Source organism: Zonotrichia albicollis, chromosome 37 (genome assembly GCF_047830755.1).
Source record: "Zonotrichia albicollis isolate bZonAlb1 chromosome 37, bZonAlb1.hap1, whole genome shotgun sequence".
NCBI lineage: Eukaryota > Metazoa > Chordata > Aves > Passeriformes > Passerellidae > Zonotrichia > Zonotrichia albicollis.
Window position 1 is genome coordinate 555,698 of NC_133855.1, and position 16,109 is coordinate 571,806.

General features: G+C 49.8%; 1 protein-coding gene across 1 annotated transcript; it reads left to right on the forward strand.

The window, feature by feature from the left end:
• Positions 1-7,757: 7,757 nt before the first annotated feature.
• LOC141726616 (olfactory receptor 14J1-like) lies at positions 7,758-16,108 on the forward strand. The gene is made up of 2 exons (XM_074531566.1): positions 7,758-7,854; positions 15,498-16,108. Exons 1-2 carry the CDS (start codon positions 7,758-7,760, stop codon positions 16,106-16,108), a joined length of 708 nt encoding a protein of 235 aa, XP_074387667.1.
• Position 16,109: the final 1 nt, after the last annotated feature.

The window sequence follows — 16,109 nt, forward strand, 5'->3', positions numbered from 1 at the left end:
AACTAGGTTTTGGAGGGAGTCTATGATAGCATTTTCCTCACCTCTTTGCTTAAAGCGAGTTTCTATGACTGCTGTGAGGCAGGCGTCCAAGACTGAGCAGAGGATGGTTTTATTTGTGCCCAGTTTGAATTTTGTTTCATGTTGCAAAAAAGATAGTCTATCAATAACATTTTCTAAGTTAAACCAGTGGTAGCTTGCCCATTTTTCTCCCCCTGGAGAAGGTGTGGCATTGTATTTAGCAAGCAGAGTATAAAATTCAGCTTTACCTTTTGCAGTGAAGGTTTTAGTCATTTTGTGAGGGGACCAAAGCTACACGAGGGAGTTACCTTAAGTTACACAAATCACACAGCCTTTCCACTGTCCCCTTGCTTCCCTGGGTAGTTGAAGAGACAGAATCAGTCTGGGAGGCTCTGTGAGGTTGCTTCAAATTTGTCTCTTCCTTCCCAGACAGTCCAGATACACTCACACGAACACACGCACACAAATGTTTTCTTTGTGAGGGGACCAGAACCTACAACAGGGGGAAAGCCACTCAGCCTTCGCTGGGCTGCCCCTCACTCCCCTGTGTAGGTGAAGGGACAATATCTGTCTAAAAGGCACTGCTTAATTTCTTCAGGTCTGTCCCTTCCCTTTTAGACAGTCGAGGTACACAAATACAGCAGAAACAGGTTCAGATTCACTCAAATACAACAGTAACAGGATCAGTATCAGGATCAGGATCAGGATCAGGATCAGTGTTGGTATCAGATCAGTATCAGTAACAGTTACCATTGTTTTGAACTGAGAGATCTTTTGTGCCAATTCCGGAGACAGAGCACTCAACTGAGCATGAGATTTGTCTGCAAATCCCTCTGTCTATCAAAATCCTGTCCGTGATGCCAATTTAATGTCAGGGTCGGTCCTAGTGGACAGATGACCTGATGGTTCGTAGGAATGATCTCAGAGTGCAGAAACCAACATGGTACAAGGGTGTTTGCAGTGATAATCAAGTCAAATGCAATTTTATTGAAATAACCACAGCAAAAATGCGATAGAGGGATTAAGGGAGAGAAAAAGACAGAGAAAGAGGAGAGAGAGGGAGAGGGGATATAGCTATCAACGTAGAGATGAAGTCCTTTGGTCCAGTTCAGTCGAGGGTTCGCCTGCTATGCTGGGGAGATCTCAAAGGCTCTAGCTAACTCTGAGGTTTTTATTACTGAAAATTGTGAGAGGGGGGAAACAGATACAATAGGGAACAGGTAGTCTATGTTCTCAGCAGTAAATGAGAGCCATTGTTTTCTTGCTCCAGTGGTCACAACCTGCAGGCAAACATCTCGCTTCGGTCAGCTTGCCTCCCCCACACACCTTCCCCGGACTGGAGGTTTCAGTCCCAGTCCTTGGAAGGAGCAGAGGAGCCTTTTAGGAGGTTCATGTCTCAGTCCTTGATGGAGAGGCTTCTTACATCTCAGTCTGTCTGTCACGGTGGTTGTAAAACAGGTGAGGGTCTTCTGTGGGAGACCACCTGAAAGTCAGGAGAAGTCCAGCCAGGCCGAGAGGTGGGACAGCTTCCAAAGCTGCTATTGTTCAAATGGGGCACGGTGCCCCCTTCCTTTCACACCTGTGAAAACAATAGCTTAACACTGAGCTTTCAGGTCTCAGGGCCCGTGGCATGTGACTTTCTCCCTCAGAGTCAGAGATTCTAGTCAAAGGGGGGTGTTCCCTTCAGTGGTCTCCCAAGGACGATCATGAGGCAGATGAAGGAAAATTCTGACAGACTGTCACAGTGAATTACATTGATTTGGACGAAGGAACATATTTTACATCAAAGATTATTAAGCAGATGGCTGATGTGCTAGGCATTCAGTGGGAATACCATACTGTGTGGCATGCCCAAAGCTCAGGACAAGTGGAAAGGATGAATCAGACCCTGAAAGCGCAGTTGTCTAAATTAATTTTAGAAACTCGGATGTCCTGGCTGAAATGCCTACCTTTAGCCTTGCTTGATATCAGGACGATGCCTCATTCAGAGACAGGGCTCTCACCCTTTCAGATGCTATATGAAATGCCATATAGACATGTGATGCTGGCAGGACACCCCAGGCTTGAGGATTGTCAGATTCAACCATATTTGTTGGCAATCAACAAAAATTTGTGGAACTCAGGAAACAAGGGATAGTATCTCAGAGTGCTCCTCTGGGATTCGCTATCCACAAAATCCAGCCGGGTGACAGAGTGCTTGTGAAATTGTGGAAGGAGGCATCCCTCTCTCCTCACTGGGGAAGTCCCTTTCTTGTGCTCCTGACAACAGACACGGCCATTCGGATGGCGAAGAAAGGCTGGACACATGCGTCTAGGGTGAAGAAAGTCGAACATCAGGAGGAAGCGCCCGAGTGGAGAGTCACTTCTTCCCCAGGCGACTTGAAACTCAAACTCCAATATCATTGTAAATGACCAACGGCAAGCGGACAGGTTGTGTACAGTCTGACTGTGTATGCTATCCGTTTGTACATTTCAAGTGTGAATATTGTCAGGAGGTGTTTGTAGTACACTGTAGAAGGGGACAGAGGCCGAAGGGGTTGTGCACTCAGTGTCTGAAGAAGGAGCTGGAGCTGACTGACCGAATCCTAACCCTAGCCACAAGCCTAGGAATCATTGCATTAGATTTACAGGAGTGGTTTCAGATTTTTCAGAACAGGGTGCTTGGAAATCTTAGATCAAAGGCAGAGGTTCTGGATGTGGAGTGCTGGAAATCAATAAAGGTACCGTGCAGCTCAGATGCTGTCAAGGTTTCACGGTGAGGCACCTTTAAAAGGAGGTATGCGGCTAGGTCAGAGAATGTATTCCCTGAAGAATACTCCTGCTGCTGTGAAGATGGTCTTCCTGGCCGCTGGTGGCACCCCAGGGGGTGGAGGCAAAGGCAGCGGAGTACGCCTGGTGGGAATCCTGATTGGCCTGAGCCTAGTCATGTGCAGGACGCAGAGTCTGCACACTGAGGTCCCGATGAGAGGTGGAAATGAGAGCTCCACATATGAGAGTGGAAATTGCACTCAGGTGGTCCCAGCTGTAAAGGGAACAAGAAACCCTCAGCATATCAAGCCCTGGAAGATTGTCTCAGGGAACCTGGCAGGTACTGTTGGAAGAATGGCATGATGGTCAAATTGTGTGAATTGGAAACAGGGTTTTGGTGTATCAATCCTGCGGCAGGGCTAAGGAATGGGCAGTCAGATGAGCACAAACACCAGATACAAAAAAATGCAGAAATAATGTCAATCTCCATTTGTAACCGATGTAACCCAACCATGTGAGTTGGGGGAAAAATGGAATCGATCTTTGTCCCATATCACCAGGTGAATCCATCGTGTTATGACAATGCGAGGCTGGGGATATGCATGATGAATGGGAAAATGTATTGGATGGAAAGATATGTTAAATTTGATAGGAAATTTACCTTGAGCAGAGAACCAATCATATTGGATTTAGCAGAAGCGAATGATGATAGAGTGTGCCTGCAATATGATTGGGTTGTCTGTTTCACGAAAAATGAAGATGGTGAGGATCCTGAGGGAAGAATGAGAGAAATAACTCAGGAATTGAAGCGAAGGGAGTCAGAAATGAGGACAAAGCAAGTTGAACAGGAGAGATTAAAAACCCTGGAAGAACAGTATGAATTGCTGGAGAAACAATATGCTGATGGGGAACTGCTTTCCCCAGACAGGAACCTGTTCATTGACCTGATGAAGGAAACTGCAATTGAACTGGGATTGTCAAATTGCTGGATTTGTGGGGGCTGAAGTCAGCAGAAAACTGACCTTGGAAAGGGGAAGGTTTGGTTCTGGAACAGCTTTCGAAATGGGACAATCCGAGGGTCTCAAAATTGGCACAGAGACGTGAGGGATGTATTTTGGACCAGAGGGTGATTGAAACCATATGCACCAGTCGAGAAGGAAAGGAGTACACCGAAATGGTGGGATGCACCCCGTGTGTGTTTACCCTGACGGTGAACTCAAACACCAAAAGCAAGGTCTGGCAGCCAGAACGCCCTTCAGGGTACTGGAGCAGGAAGAATGAGACAAATTGTGAATGGAACAAAAGGATAGGACTGTGTTGGGTCAAAAATCCTGCAGTCAACCCTTTTCAATTCTTGGAGGGCCTGAGAAAGTACTGGGGAGACCCAGGGAAAATAACCATTAGATGGAAAGCCCTGGATGGAATTTATTGGATTTGTGGAAAGAAGGCATACGGTGAGTTACCCCCAAGGTGGAAGGGATCATGCACTCTGGGCATGATTCGGCCGGTATTCTTTACTCTTTCTCGAACAAAAAGTAAACAGCTAGGGGCTCCATTATACGAGACCCTGAGAAGAGAGAGAAGAAATCTGAAAATGATGATACCAGTGATAAGTGGTAAGCAAGCCTGGGAGAAGGAAGAGTGGCTGGCGGCAAGAATAACTGATTATTATGGACCGGCCACGTGGGCCCAGGATGGAAGCTATGGGTATAGGACTCTGATTTATCTACTGAACTGGCTGATTCAGCTGCAGACAGTGGTGGGAATTAGTTTGAATCACACCTCTGAGGCCCTGGATTTACTTAGTCAGCAGCACACCCAGGTACGGGCATTTGTGTACCAGAATCGAATAGCTTTAAACTATTTGCTGGCCAAAGAAGGGGGCGTGTGTGCAAGGTTCAATGAATCAGAATGTTGTATTGAAATTGATGATTATGGGGAAACCATAAGAGGTTTGGTGGCCGAGATCAAAAAGATGGCCCATGTCCCAGTTCAAAAATGGAACTCGATTTTACAATCTTCATGGTGGGACAAATTGTTTGATGGGGCCTGGTGGAACAAAGTGATGTTTTTTGTGCTCTGTTCAGTAGCTGGAATCCTACTCCTGCCTTGTCTAATTCCATGCTTTTTTAGACTGATCCACTCTGTGGTCCAGGGAATGCAGATAGCAATAATTCCTGTGGATCCAGAGGGAGCTTCCGGAGGCAACACATCTAAAATCATGTGACTGGGAGAAAGGAAGTATGCCAGCAATGCTGCTGAAGTATTGGCAAAGTTCGAGAAACAAGCAAAAGCGAATGAATGTGAATAATATGGGATAACAGGGTGTTCCACAAGGGGAGTACAGAATAGTGTAAGGGAGGCACTCTGTTTGTGAAAGACTCTCAATGGTGGCTGGTAGAAGTAGAAAATGAAAAATTTAGCAATTTGAGAGCATGAATTAAATTGGTGATATAAATGGGGAGGGATTGTAGTATATGATAGAGATAATTCATGCTATTAATGTATAAAATATTGTAAAATTCACTCTATGTCTTTTGACCATCCTGGCCAGGAGCAGTGTCTTATTCATATCTAGTACCTGGATGTTCGCTGAGATAAACACTGGGGTTTTAACGTAAGAATAAAAGTTTCCAGGCCAATAATCACCGGCTTCCCTCGGTTGCCGGGTCCACCTAAGAGCAATTATCACCTTGATGATTACATCTACCACGATGATCGACAGCGCCACCCTGATGCATGCGAATGCTGACTTCCCCGGAGTCGACTGACAACATCGAGACACCTGGACTGAGTCTTTGTCTACCTCTGCACATGTAAAGCCACGGTTCTGCATGTGAAGAGACACAAAGGACATTCGGTCATTTCTGCCTCAGGAAGAATAAACTGTATATGAACTTGCTGCGTGAAGCATCATTCATGAACGGGGGAGACTCTGACATGTGAAGGTCAGATCTGTGTTCACCCAGCGCCGATCCCGGGCTCGACGCTGACCCTTGGCTGAGGTGGTTTCGATGACCAAACTTCGGTCTCACAGACAAATTAATAAATCTTTGCTAAATTTTCTTATAAGTTTGGCTCTCAATTTGATCATTTAAAATGGGATGGAACAGCACAGACTGCTGAAAAGATTCCAACTGGTCTCAGGGCCCAGAGAAAGCCAAAACTGTTAAACTTGGTATTTGGTAGTCCAAGTCTGTATAAAAAAATGCTCTAAAATGTCAGCTTTCAAGAAAATGTCCTATGTTGATGTTTCCTGTGCTGGTGAGAATCTTTTAAACCCAGCCTTCTCCTGACCTCTCTGCTGTTGCAGTTCCATGGACAGAGGCTGTTGTCTCTTACCCCCTGCCATGGGCAGGCTGGTGTTCATCCATCTCCAGGACAGCAGGGCCCCATCCCACATCACTGTGACTTGGGGAGGCAAAATCCATCACTCCAAATATCACCCTTTGCTCCTTCTTGCCAGACTGGGTTTTGCTGTGGGTTGCAGCAGCAAAAGGGAAAACTGTCGGATCTCAAGATCTCAGTCCTAAGATGCTGAGCCTCCGAGACCAGCTTGGGGGTCTCAGGAGTCCTGGAATGTTGCCAGAAGTGTCTGGTGGCAGGACTTTAACCCTGCACAGGAGACGACAAGGATGAGGGCTTCACCGGGTGAATGGTGAAGGGATTAGTTAATTAGAGAGTGAGACACAGGGTTTAGGATTTATGTACAGGGGGGTTTAGAGGAGTAAGATGGAGGAATTGGGGTGTGTCCTGTCCTCCTTCTGTTCCTCTTCTCCTCCATCTTCTTTGGCCACGGTGGCACTCTTGGATTGGTTATTACTGAGAGTGCACCCAGCAATGAGAGTAGATGGTATTGGGGAAAAATGATAAATATTGTACACGTCACAATGGGTATAAAGATAGGTGCTTGCCCCGGAGGGAGACAGTGTGCCCATGACTGACTGCTGAGCGGGTCTTTGTTAGGCTGAAAGAACATCTTTTAGATAAACAATTAATAAACATAAAACCAGAAAGAAGAACTGAAGCCTCTTCTCGTCCTTCAACACGCGGGCTGCCCCAAGGCCACCCCCGGGCCTTCCAGGCCCCTCAAACAGCTGAGATAAACCGGACACTTGGCGTCCCTGGGTGGGCACGAACCACCACAAAACCTTTCGGGGAGACAAACCGGACATTTGGCTTCCACTGGGTGAGCTCTGACCACCACAACCTTTCGGGGGGGGCACCACCACCACCTTCAAAGCCCTGAAGAAAAAGAGAGAGAAGAAGAAAACAAAAAGCCAACAGAGACTGCAAAAAAAAAAAAAAAAAAAACAAAACAAAAAACCAGCAGTTACTGAGAATTCCACCTCTCAGTTTCTGCCGAAGACAATCGTAGCAGAACAGCCCGGACTGGAACCAGAAGGCGCCCTGGAACCACTTCTCCTGATCTGCTGGACAGATCGAGACGTCCAGACTGCTCTGACACCAGATTTGGTAAGAAAGCCTGAAAATAAGAACATGGGAGGCACACCTTCCCAGGAACAACGGGAAATTTTGTCCACCTTATAAGGTGTGAAACAAACATACACAAAAAAAAAAAATTAATTAGCTCTGGCCTTAAAAGGCCAGGAAGGAAGACCCCCGAGACGCAGCAGACGTCCGGGGGGGGGCCCTGAAAAGAGAGGGGAGCAAGACTCCGGAAAAAATTAGCTCTGGCCTTAAAAGGCCAGGAAGAAATAATCCAACAGACGCAGCAGACATCTGGGGGGGGGGCCCTCAAAAGAGGGGGGAGCAAGACTCCGGAAAAGATTAGCTCTGGCCTTAAAAGGCCGAGAGGAAAATGCTCTTGGAGAAAAAGAGCAAGAAATATTATTAAAATACCCGGTCCCAAAACCCAGAAACCCTGGGAAACTCCCAAAAAGCGTCCAAAAAGTCCAGAGAGCATGGAGGACTCAGGAGCAGAGGGAGAACGGGGGGGGAGAGGGGACCGGGGGGCGCGCTTTCTCGCGATGCCGCGGCAACGGAGCAGGGAAGCCAGGCCGCAGCCCCGACCGGCGGGGATGCGGGGGCGTGTGCGGCAGGCGGAGTTCGCGAGGGCTCGGAGAAGTCACATGCCAGAGCAGCAGGGGCGTCCGACATGGGCAGCGGCATGGGGGAAATTGCGCAATCCCAGAAAGCTGCGGTGAGACGCAGGAGGCGCGCGGTTGTGACGCAAAAAACCCGGAGCGAGTCGCGGCGGGCGCGGGTGCCGGCGGGGGCGGCCGCACACACTGACGAAGGGCCACACACACACACAGCGTCGGAGGAGGAGGAGACAGTCAGGGGCAGACCGAGGGGGAAAATTCAGAGGCGGAATAAAAAGGGAGAGGAAAAAATTACCTCGGGAGAGACAGAGGGCGGCTCGGAAAGCACGCATGCGCAGAGTAAAGAGCGCGGGCGGGGGTGGGCCAGACCCACGGTGACGTCTCAGGCGAGGAGGGGCCCTCTCCAGACTTGGTGCCTTTGGTAAAAACCCTCGGGGTCCCAAGCCTCTCCCCTCCCGGGGAAGCTTGTGTGTTCTAACCCTATTGTCAGTTGAATCAAAAACTAGGTAACCCCTGAGTGAGCCTGCAAACAGCAACAATCGGCGGAACAAAGAGGCAGTTGTGTTCATGCAGTCGTCCCAGCCACGGAGCCCAGTGACAGCGCCACTCGTGGGGGAATGACCGAAGTGCACAACATGCCGGATGCAACTATGCAACGATTTTCCTCAACAAGATATAAGAAGAAACGAATACTCAGACTGCAAAGGACAACTCAGAAGAGAAACAAGAGAAACGAAAGACTCTGGGGGGGTTTTCTCTTTGGGGTCTTGAATATTTCTGTATAAGGACGAAAGACTCTGGGGGGTTTTCTCCTTGGGATCTTGAATTGCAATAGGCAATGGGGTAAATTTACCTATTACAGGGGAAACTGACAAAGGATCATATATTGATCAGCTGGTAGATTTCTTTGACATCTCTCCCATTTGGAGAGGAATTTTAAGGGCAGATTTCTTTGACATTTCTCCCATTTGGAGAAGAATTTTAAGGGTAGGATTTTATGTTTTAATAGTTTAGGATTTTATATTGTAATAGCTCTCCTAGTCCTCATCCATGTCGTCCCAGATGCCATGAATCGGATTGTAAAAGAGGTTTTCTTGGGGCAAACAGAAGGGGGAGATGTCGGATCTCAAGATCTCAGTCCTAAGATGCTGAGCCTCCGAGACCAGCTTGGGGGTCTCGGGAGTCCTGGAATGTTGCCAGAAGTGTCTGGTGGCAGGACTTTAACCCTGCACAGGAGATGACAAGGATGAGGGCTTCACCGGGTGAATGGTGAAGGGATTAGTTAATTAGAGAGTGAGACACAGGGTTTAGGATTTATGTACAGGGGGGTTTGGAGGAGTAAGATGGAGGAATTGGGGTGTGTCCTGTCCTCCTTCTGTTCCTCTTCTCCTCCATCTTCTTTGGCCACGGTGGCACTCTTGGATTGGTTATTACTGAGAGTGCACCCAGCAATGAGAGTAGATGGTATTGGGGAAAAATGATAAATATTGTACACGTCACAATGGGTATAAAGATAGGTGCTTGCCCCGGAGGGAGACAGTGTGCCCATGGCTGACTGCTGAGCAGATCTTTGTTAGGCTGAAAGAACATCTTTTAGATAAACAATTAATAAACATAAAACCAGAAAGAAGAACTGAAGCCTCTTCTCGTCCTTCAACACGCGGGCTGCCCCAAGGCCACCCCCGGGCCTTCCAGGCCCCTCAAACAGCCGAGAAAAACCGGACATTTGTGATAAACTGTGACATTTTGGGGCAGATGGAAGCAAGGAAACCCCTGTGACACTGTGGGGCCTGATAGAACCAAGGGTCCTTTGTGACACAGAGGTGCCACGTGGAGCCAAATATCCATTGTGACAGTCTGAGATCTCATGGAACCCATTGTTCGTTGCGACAATGCGGATCCAAGGAGACCATGGTGTTGCTCATTGTTTATGCAAAGCTTTTGCATTCATCATGGAATCATGGAGCCCATTGTGACACAATGGGGCCCCGTGGAACCAAAGGGCCATGGTGGCACTTGGAACTAAGGATACCACTGTTGAGTACAGAACCTCGTGGAACCAAAAGTCCATTGTCACAGAGCAAGGCCTCATGGAACCATGGAGTGCAAAAGTCTAAAACATTTTCTGCACAGTTCTGCCTTGGGTAAGGGAAATATTATTGTGGCAACTTGGTCTTGGCACACAACTGAGAAGTGTGTATGTTTTCAGTGGGGAAATTCAGGAGTTTGAGATTGCTTAAAAAAATACACAAAGGGAAAACCCCTCTTAAGTTGAGTGCAGCCAGCTCTGCAAGCACATCAGGTCCCAGGGGAGTGAGGACAGACAGGATGGGGCTGGGCAATGTGGAGCAAGATTGTCCACATTGGGTCAGAGCACAAGGCACAGCTTCTGTGAGCAGGCCAGAGCTGCTGAGGAGAGACCCTGGATCAATATCAATCACAGAATGCTGAAATTGTCTCTGCTCCAAAGAGAGCAGTAATGAAATACACCCTTTAAAATAGGAGTGCATTTTTTTAAAAGCTCTTTGAAATATTTCTCCATAACTGGAGTAGGAAACCTAGAAACCTAGGAGAGCCAAGGACACTGTTGCTGCTTCAGGCCCAAAAAGTGCAAACAGTGAATTGAGCAGAGCAGACTGGGAGGATGGGTCTTCACAACCTGAAGCTGTAATTGGCACAATTAACCCCAAAATGGAAATGGACCAAAGCTTATAAAAGTGTGAAAATGTGTGACCCATTGTCTATCTTGGGTGTACCCTCTGCCGGGCTCTTGTACTGTCCCAGGTGTATCCTTTGAAGGCCTTTTAATAAATCCCTACTTTATTCCTGTAACACTGTCCAGCCTCTGCTCTAGGCAGCCTCTCAAGGCATCAAGGCCTGGCTGGCTGGGACACCTGGGGGCCACCGGACACGTCCAGCTGACCCTGGCATATTGAGAGCTGCTGCTCATCAGCCCCTGGAGCACTGGGGCTCTGGGCTCTCCTCCATGTGGAAAGAACTGTCCTTCTCCTCCAGGTGTCCATGGCCAAAATCAGGATTCCTCCTCCAGATTTCCATATATGCAAAGTTTGTTCCCAGATGAATCTGCCAGGACTGACAGATCCGGCTGGCTTGGCCACCCAGGGGCCACTTCTCATCTGCCTTTGAAACACTGGGACCATGTGCTTTTCTTTCATTAGGGAAAAAAGCATCTTTTACATCCAGGCACCCATGGCCAAAGTTGGGAATCCACCTCCAGAATTCCCTGTATCCAAGGATTTCTCCCAGACAAATGCTTCCAGGAGACTCAGGTCTGGCTGGCCTTGGTTTCTGAAGAGCTGTCTCTCATCTGCCTTTGAGGCACTGGGGCTCTGTGCTTTCCATCCTAATGAAAAGAACTCTTCTTCCTAGCCAGATGCCCACAGCCAAAACTGAGATTCCACCTCCAAAATTCCCTACATCCAAGGATTTCCCCCAGATGAAAGGTGCCAAGAGAGAAAGGTTTGGCTGGCTGGGCCTATGGTGGCCACCTTTCATATTCTTCCAAAACACTTGAAGTTCATGCTTTTTTTCCTATAGAAAAACCATCCATTTCAAGCAGGTGCCCACAGTCGAAACTGGGACTCCATCTCCTAAACTCCGTCCATCCAAGGACTGTTCTCAAGTGAAAGCTGCCAGGACAGACAGGTCTGGCTGCCCTTGGCCTCTTGGGAGCTGCTTCTCACATGCTCTTGAAACACTGGGGCTTGGTGCTTTCCTTCCAATGGAAAGGAACTGTCATTCTTGTCAAGGTGTCCATGGTCAAAATTGAGATTCAGCCTCAGAAAATTCTGTATATACAAGGATTCCTCTGTGACAAAAGCTGCCAGGACAAACAGGTGTGTCTGGCTTGTGGCTCAGATAGCCTCTGCTTCTGCCCCTAAAACAATGGTGTTCCATTATTTCCTTCCCATGAAAAAGAATCATCCTTCTTGTCCAGTTGTCCATGTCCAAAGATGGGATCCTACCTCTTAAATTCTGTATATCCAGGGATTTCTCCCAGAAAAACTCTGCCAACACAGTCAAGTCTGGCTGGCCTTGGCCTTTGGTGACTGCCTCTCATCTGCCCCTGCAACACTGGGACTCAGTTGCTTGCTTCCCGTGGAGACCATTGTGCCACTGTGGGAATTCATGGAACCAAAGGGCCGTTGTGATCCTGCAGGACACCGTGGATCCATGGAGAGCATTGTGGAATTGCAAGGCCCCATGGAATCATGGAGACCATTGCGATACTATGGGGCCTCACGGGACCAAAGGGCCACTGTGACCCTGCAGGGCCTCATGGAAGCACGGGGCCATCGTGACACTGCAGAAGCAAGGAGAACATTGTGACACTGCAGGGCCTTCTGGAACCATGGGGACATGGAACAGGTCTGGCTGGTTTGGCCTCCCAGGGGCCACCTGACAGGTCCAGCTGACCTTGGAATGTTGAGGGCTGCCTCTTATCAGCTCCTGAATCACTGAGGCTCCATGCTGTCCTTCCTATGCAAAGAACTGTCTCTCTATTCAGACACCCGTGGACAAAATTGGTACTCCCCCCTGAAAAATTTCCTGTAGGCAAGGGAAAAGTACCCAGAAAAAAACCTGCCAGGTCTGCCTGGCGTTGGCCTCTAGTGATCACATCTCATCTACCTCAGAAGCAACAGGGCTCTGTGCCTTCCTTCCTATGGAAAAAAAATGGCCTTGTCCAGGGGCCATGGCAAAAACTGGAATTTGGCTGACAAAATTCCATCTATCCCAGGATTGCTCCCAGACATAATCTTGCCATTGACAGACACCTCAGCCTGGCCTTGGGCACTTGTGATACATTCCAACACTATGAGCAGAATGTTTTCATCTGAAAGCACCTTGGAGATGGCTCAAAGATCTCCCAGGCTGGGGTTTGCAGGCCAAGAGAAGATAACCCATACATGGAGGCTGCTGTGCCTGGTCTGTGTTGTGAAGAGACTGAGGAACGAACAGGAGAGGCCTGGCAGGGCTTAAAAGTGGGAGTCAGAAATGGTGGAGCTTTTCTCCATAGTGGGAAAGAGCCAGATAGAGAAATTTTACCACAAATGCAGCTTGGGAGGCCCAGACAGAACACGAAGAGAAAGGAATTTTCCTCCCAGGGCAGGGCTATGGTGCAGAACATCTCCCAGAAGGAGTCTGGGTCAACCCAATGTTCTGTGTGGGCAGGCAGAGGCAGGCAGGAGGCAGAGCTGGCAGCAAAGGAAGGGCCCAGCCAGGTGGGGCAGCCGGGGGATGCTGACAGCCTGCAGGGACAGGGGCGCAGGGCAGGGACAGCGTAGCACAGCCTGGGCTGCACAGGGCACAGGGATGGGCAGCAGCTGCAAGACAGCCCTGCCAGAGCCAACCTGGGCAGCACTTTGGCCATGGCTGCTGGGCCTGGGCCTGAGGCAGGAGCAGGAGACAAGTGACCCTTGCAGGCCTGGGGCCTCATTGCCTCCTTGTCCCTGCTCAGCAGCCTGGCAGGGGCCGCCCCATGCTCCTGCCCTTGCCATTGCACATCCCCACATGCCAGTGCCCATCGCGGCAAGAGCCCTGAGCAAGGAGGGAGGGACAGCATCTGCCTGGCCAGGGGCTGGGGCTCAGGCCTTGGCCCTTGGCATTCCTCAAACACATCCAGCTTTGCTCAGCACCAGAGACACCTTGGCCTTGGTTGTCCCCAGCTGTCATCACTGCCTCCAGTGTTCTGCTCTAGCTGGAGCCTGAGGACACTTTCTCAGTCGTCTCCCTCAGTGGAACCCATTAAAACTTCAAGAAAGTTCAGAGTTTCAATTTAATTTTGAGTTCTTCAGAAGTTTTCTGAACACCCTCTGAGGGACTGAGTGTGATGTAAACAACACCAAAACCCCAAGAGGCTCATTAAAGTCCTTGGCTGTATCTGTGTTGCTGAGCTTTAAAGGAACAGCTCTTCCCAGGCCCAGCTCCTCTCCCAGCCCAGCAGGCCTGAGGGCTCTGCCTGCAGGCACTGAGGGGACAGGAGCCAGGCAGAGACAGGCTGAAGGCAATCAGGATTGGGAAGACATTGAGCTGAGACTTCACTTGGGGAAACATCTTCACAGCCCTGTGCCTGGTGAGTGTGTGGGTGCAGGGCAATGTTCCCTGTGCTCCTGGAGGGATCTCCTGAAGCCAGCACACCCCACAGCCTGGGGGATGTGTCAGGAGGACTCTCCCAGTTTCTCTGTGACACAGGAGCAGGAGGAGGATGTGCTGCAGAGCGGGGCTGCCCTGGGCACCATCAGAGGGAGAGGGCAGGACGGCTCCTGCTGCCAGGGACAGCTGCAGGGGCTGAAGCTGGGGCTGCAGCCAGGGCTGCCCAGGGCTGTCCTGCAGAGCAGCTCCTGCAGCCCTCAGGGCTCTTGGCCAGCCCAGGGCATGTGCCACCTGCCAGGGGCAGCTCTCAGCCTTCCTGGCAGCTCCCCATGGACGCTGCAGGGGAGAAGTTGGAGGTGGAAGGAGCCACCCCCATCAGAGCAGATTCCTCCTGCTCTGGAGATGGTGCTGCATGGCCAAGGCTGCTCTCAGTTTTATCCTAAAGGGAAGGGAAAGGGGCTGTCAGCTTTGGCTGTGTCACTGACACTCCTGCACTGTCAGCCTGGGCATCAGCAGATGGGCCTCAGCTCTCCCTCAGAAAGAGCCTCCTCAACCTCCTCTCCCTACAGGCAGCAGCAGCAGCACCTTGGCTTGCAGCATCTCTGTTTGTCTGGCCTGACCTTAAGGCTCTACTGCCAGGGAGATGCCCCTGGGCAGTGCCCTGTGCTGGGAGGGGTCTGCAGGGCAGAGCTGAGTCCCCAGGGCTGGGCTGGGCTCAGGCAGCACTGGCAGGGACAGGGCTTGGATAGAGAGAAACAGCTCCCAGTAGGCACAACTGCAGGCAGCAGAGAGCCAGACCAACCCTTGGTATCCCATCCTGTCCAGCTGCATTGGGAAAGAGAGAAGGGTTTGGAGAAAATTATTTTTAAATCGAGTGTTCAAAAAGTCCACTTTATTTTTCAATAAATTTTTAAATGCAGGCACCCTGAAACAGACGAGTTGGAATATTCAACAGACTCCTGTGTGGGGACTAGCACTGAATTCAGTGGGGCACAGGGAGCCCTGTTTTAATTGGATCTCCCAAGTGTTCAGGCTGAGAGCAGTGCTAAAGATGTAGCAGGAACTCAGCAGCACATACTCAAAATCCAAAAGATTTAGCAAAATTCCCTTACAGGAAGAGTGGTGATTTGGGAGAGATTCGAAATAAAATACATAGAATTTACTCAAAGCAATTGATCACACTTTGTCAATGACTTCTTTCAACAGTCCATGATGCCCAGAGTGAAGGAATGTCCAACAGCAGCTCCATCAGGCACTTCCTCCTGCTGGCTTTGGCAGACACACAGCAGCTGCAGCTCCTGCACTTCTGCCTCTTGCTGGGCATCTCCCTGGCTGCCCTCCTGGCCAACGGCCTCATCATCAGTGCCGTAGCCTGCAGCCACCACCTGCACACGCCCATGTTCTTCTTCCTGCTCAACCTGGCCCTCAGCGACCTGGGCATGATCTGCACCACTGTCCCCAAAGCCATGCACAATTCCCTCTGGGACACCAGGACCATCTCCTACTCAGGATGTGCTGCACAGGTTTTCTTCTTTCTTTTCTTTATCATAGCAGAATTTTTCCTCCTGACCATCATGTGCTACGACCGCTACGTGTCCATCTGCAAACCCTTGCACTACAGGACCCTTCTGGGCAGCAGAGCTTGTGCCCACATGGCAGCAGCTGCCTGGGCCAGTGCCTTTCTCAATGCTCTGCTGCAAACAGCCAATACATTTTCCCTGCCCCTGTGCCATGGCAATGCCCTGGGCCAGTTCTTCTGTGAGGTGCCCCAGATCCTCAAGCTCTCCTGCTCACACTCCACATTCAGAAAAATTTGGATTTCATTGTTTGTTACCTGTTTAGCTTTTGGTTGTTTTGTGTTCATTGTTTTCTCCTATGTGCAGATCTTCAGGGCTGTGCTGAGGATCCCATCTGAGCAGGGACGGCACAAAGCCTTTTCCACCTGCCTCCCTCACCTTGCCGTGCTCTCTCTGTTCCTCAGCACTGGCATATTTGCCTACCTGAAACCCTCCTCCATCTCCTCCCCATCTCTGGATCTGGCCCTGTCAGTTCAGTACTCAGTGGTGCCTCCAGCTCTGAATCCCCTCATCTACAGCCTGAGGAACCAGGAGCTCAAGGCTGGAGTGGAGAGACTGATGACTGGATGGTTTCAGAAGCATTAAA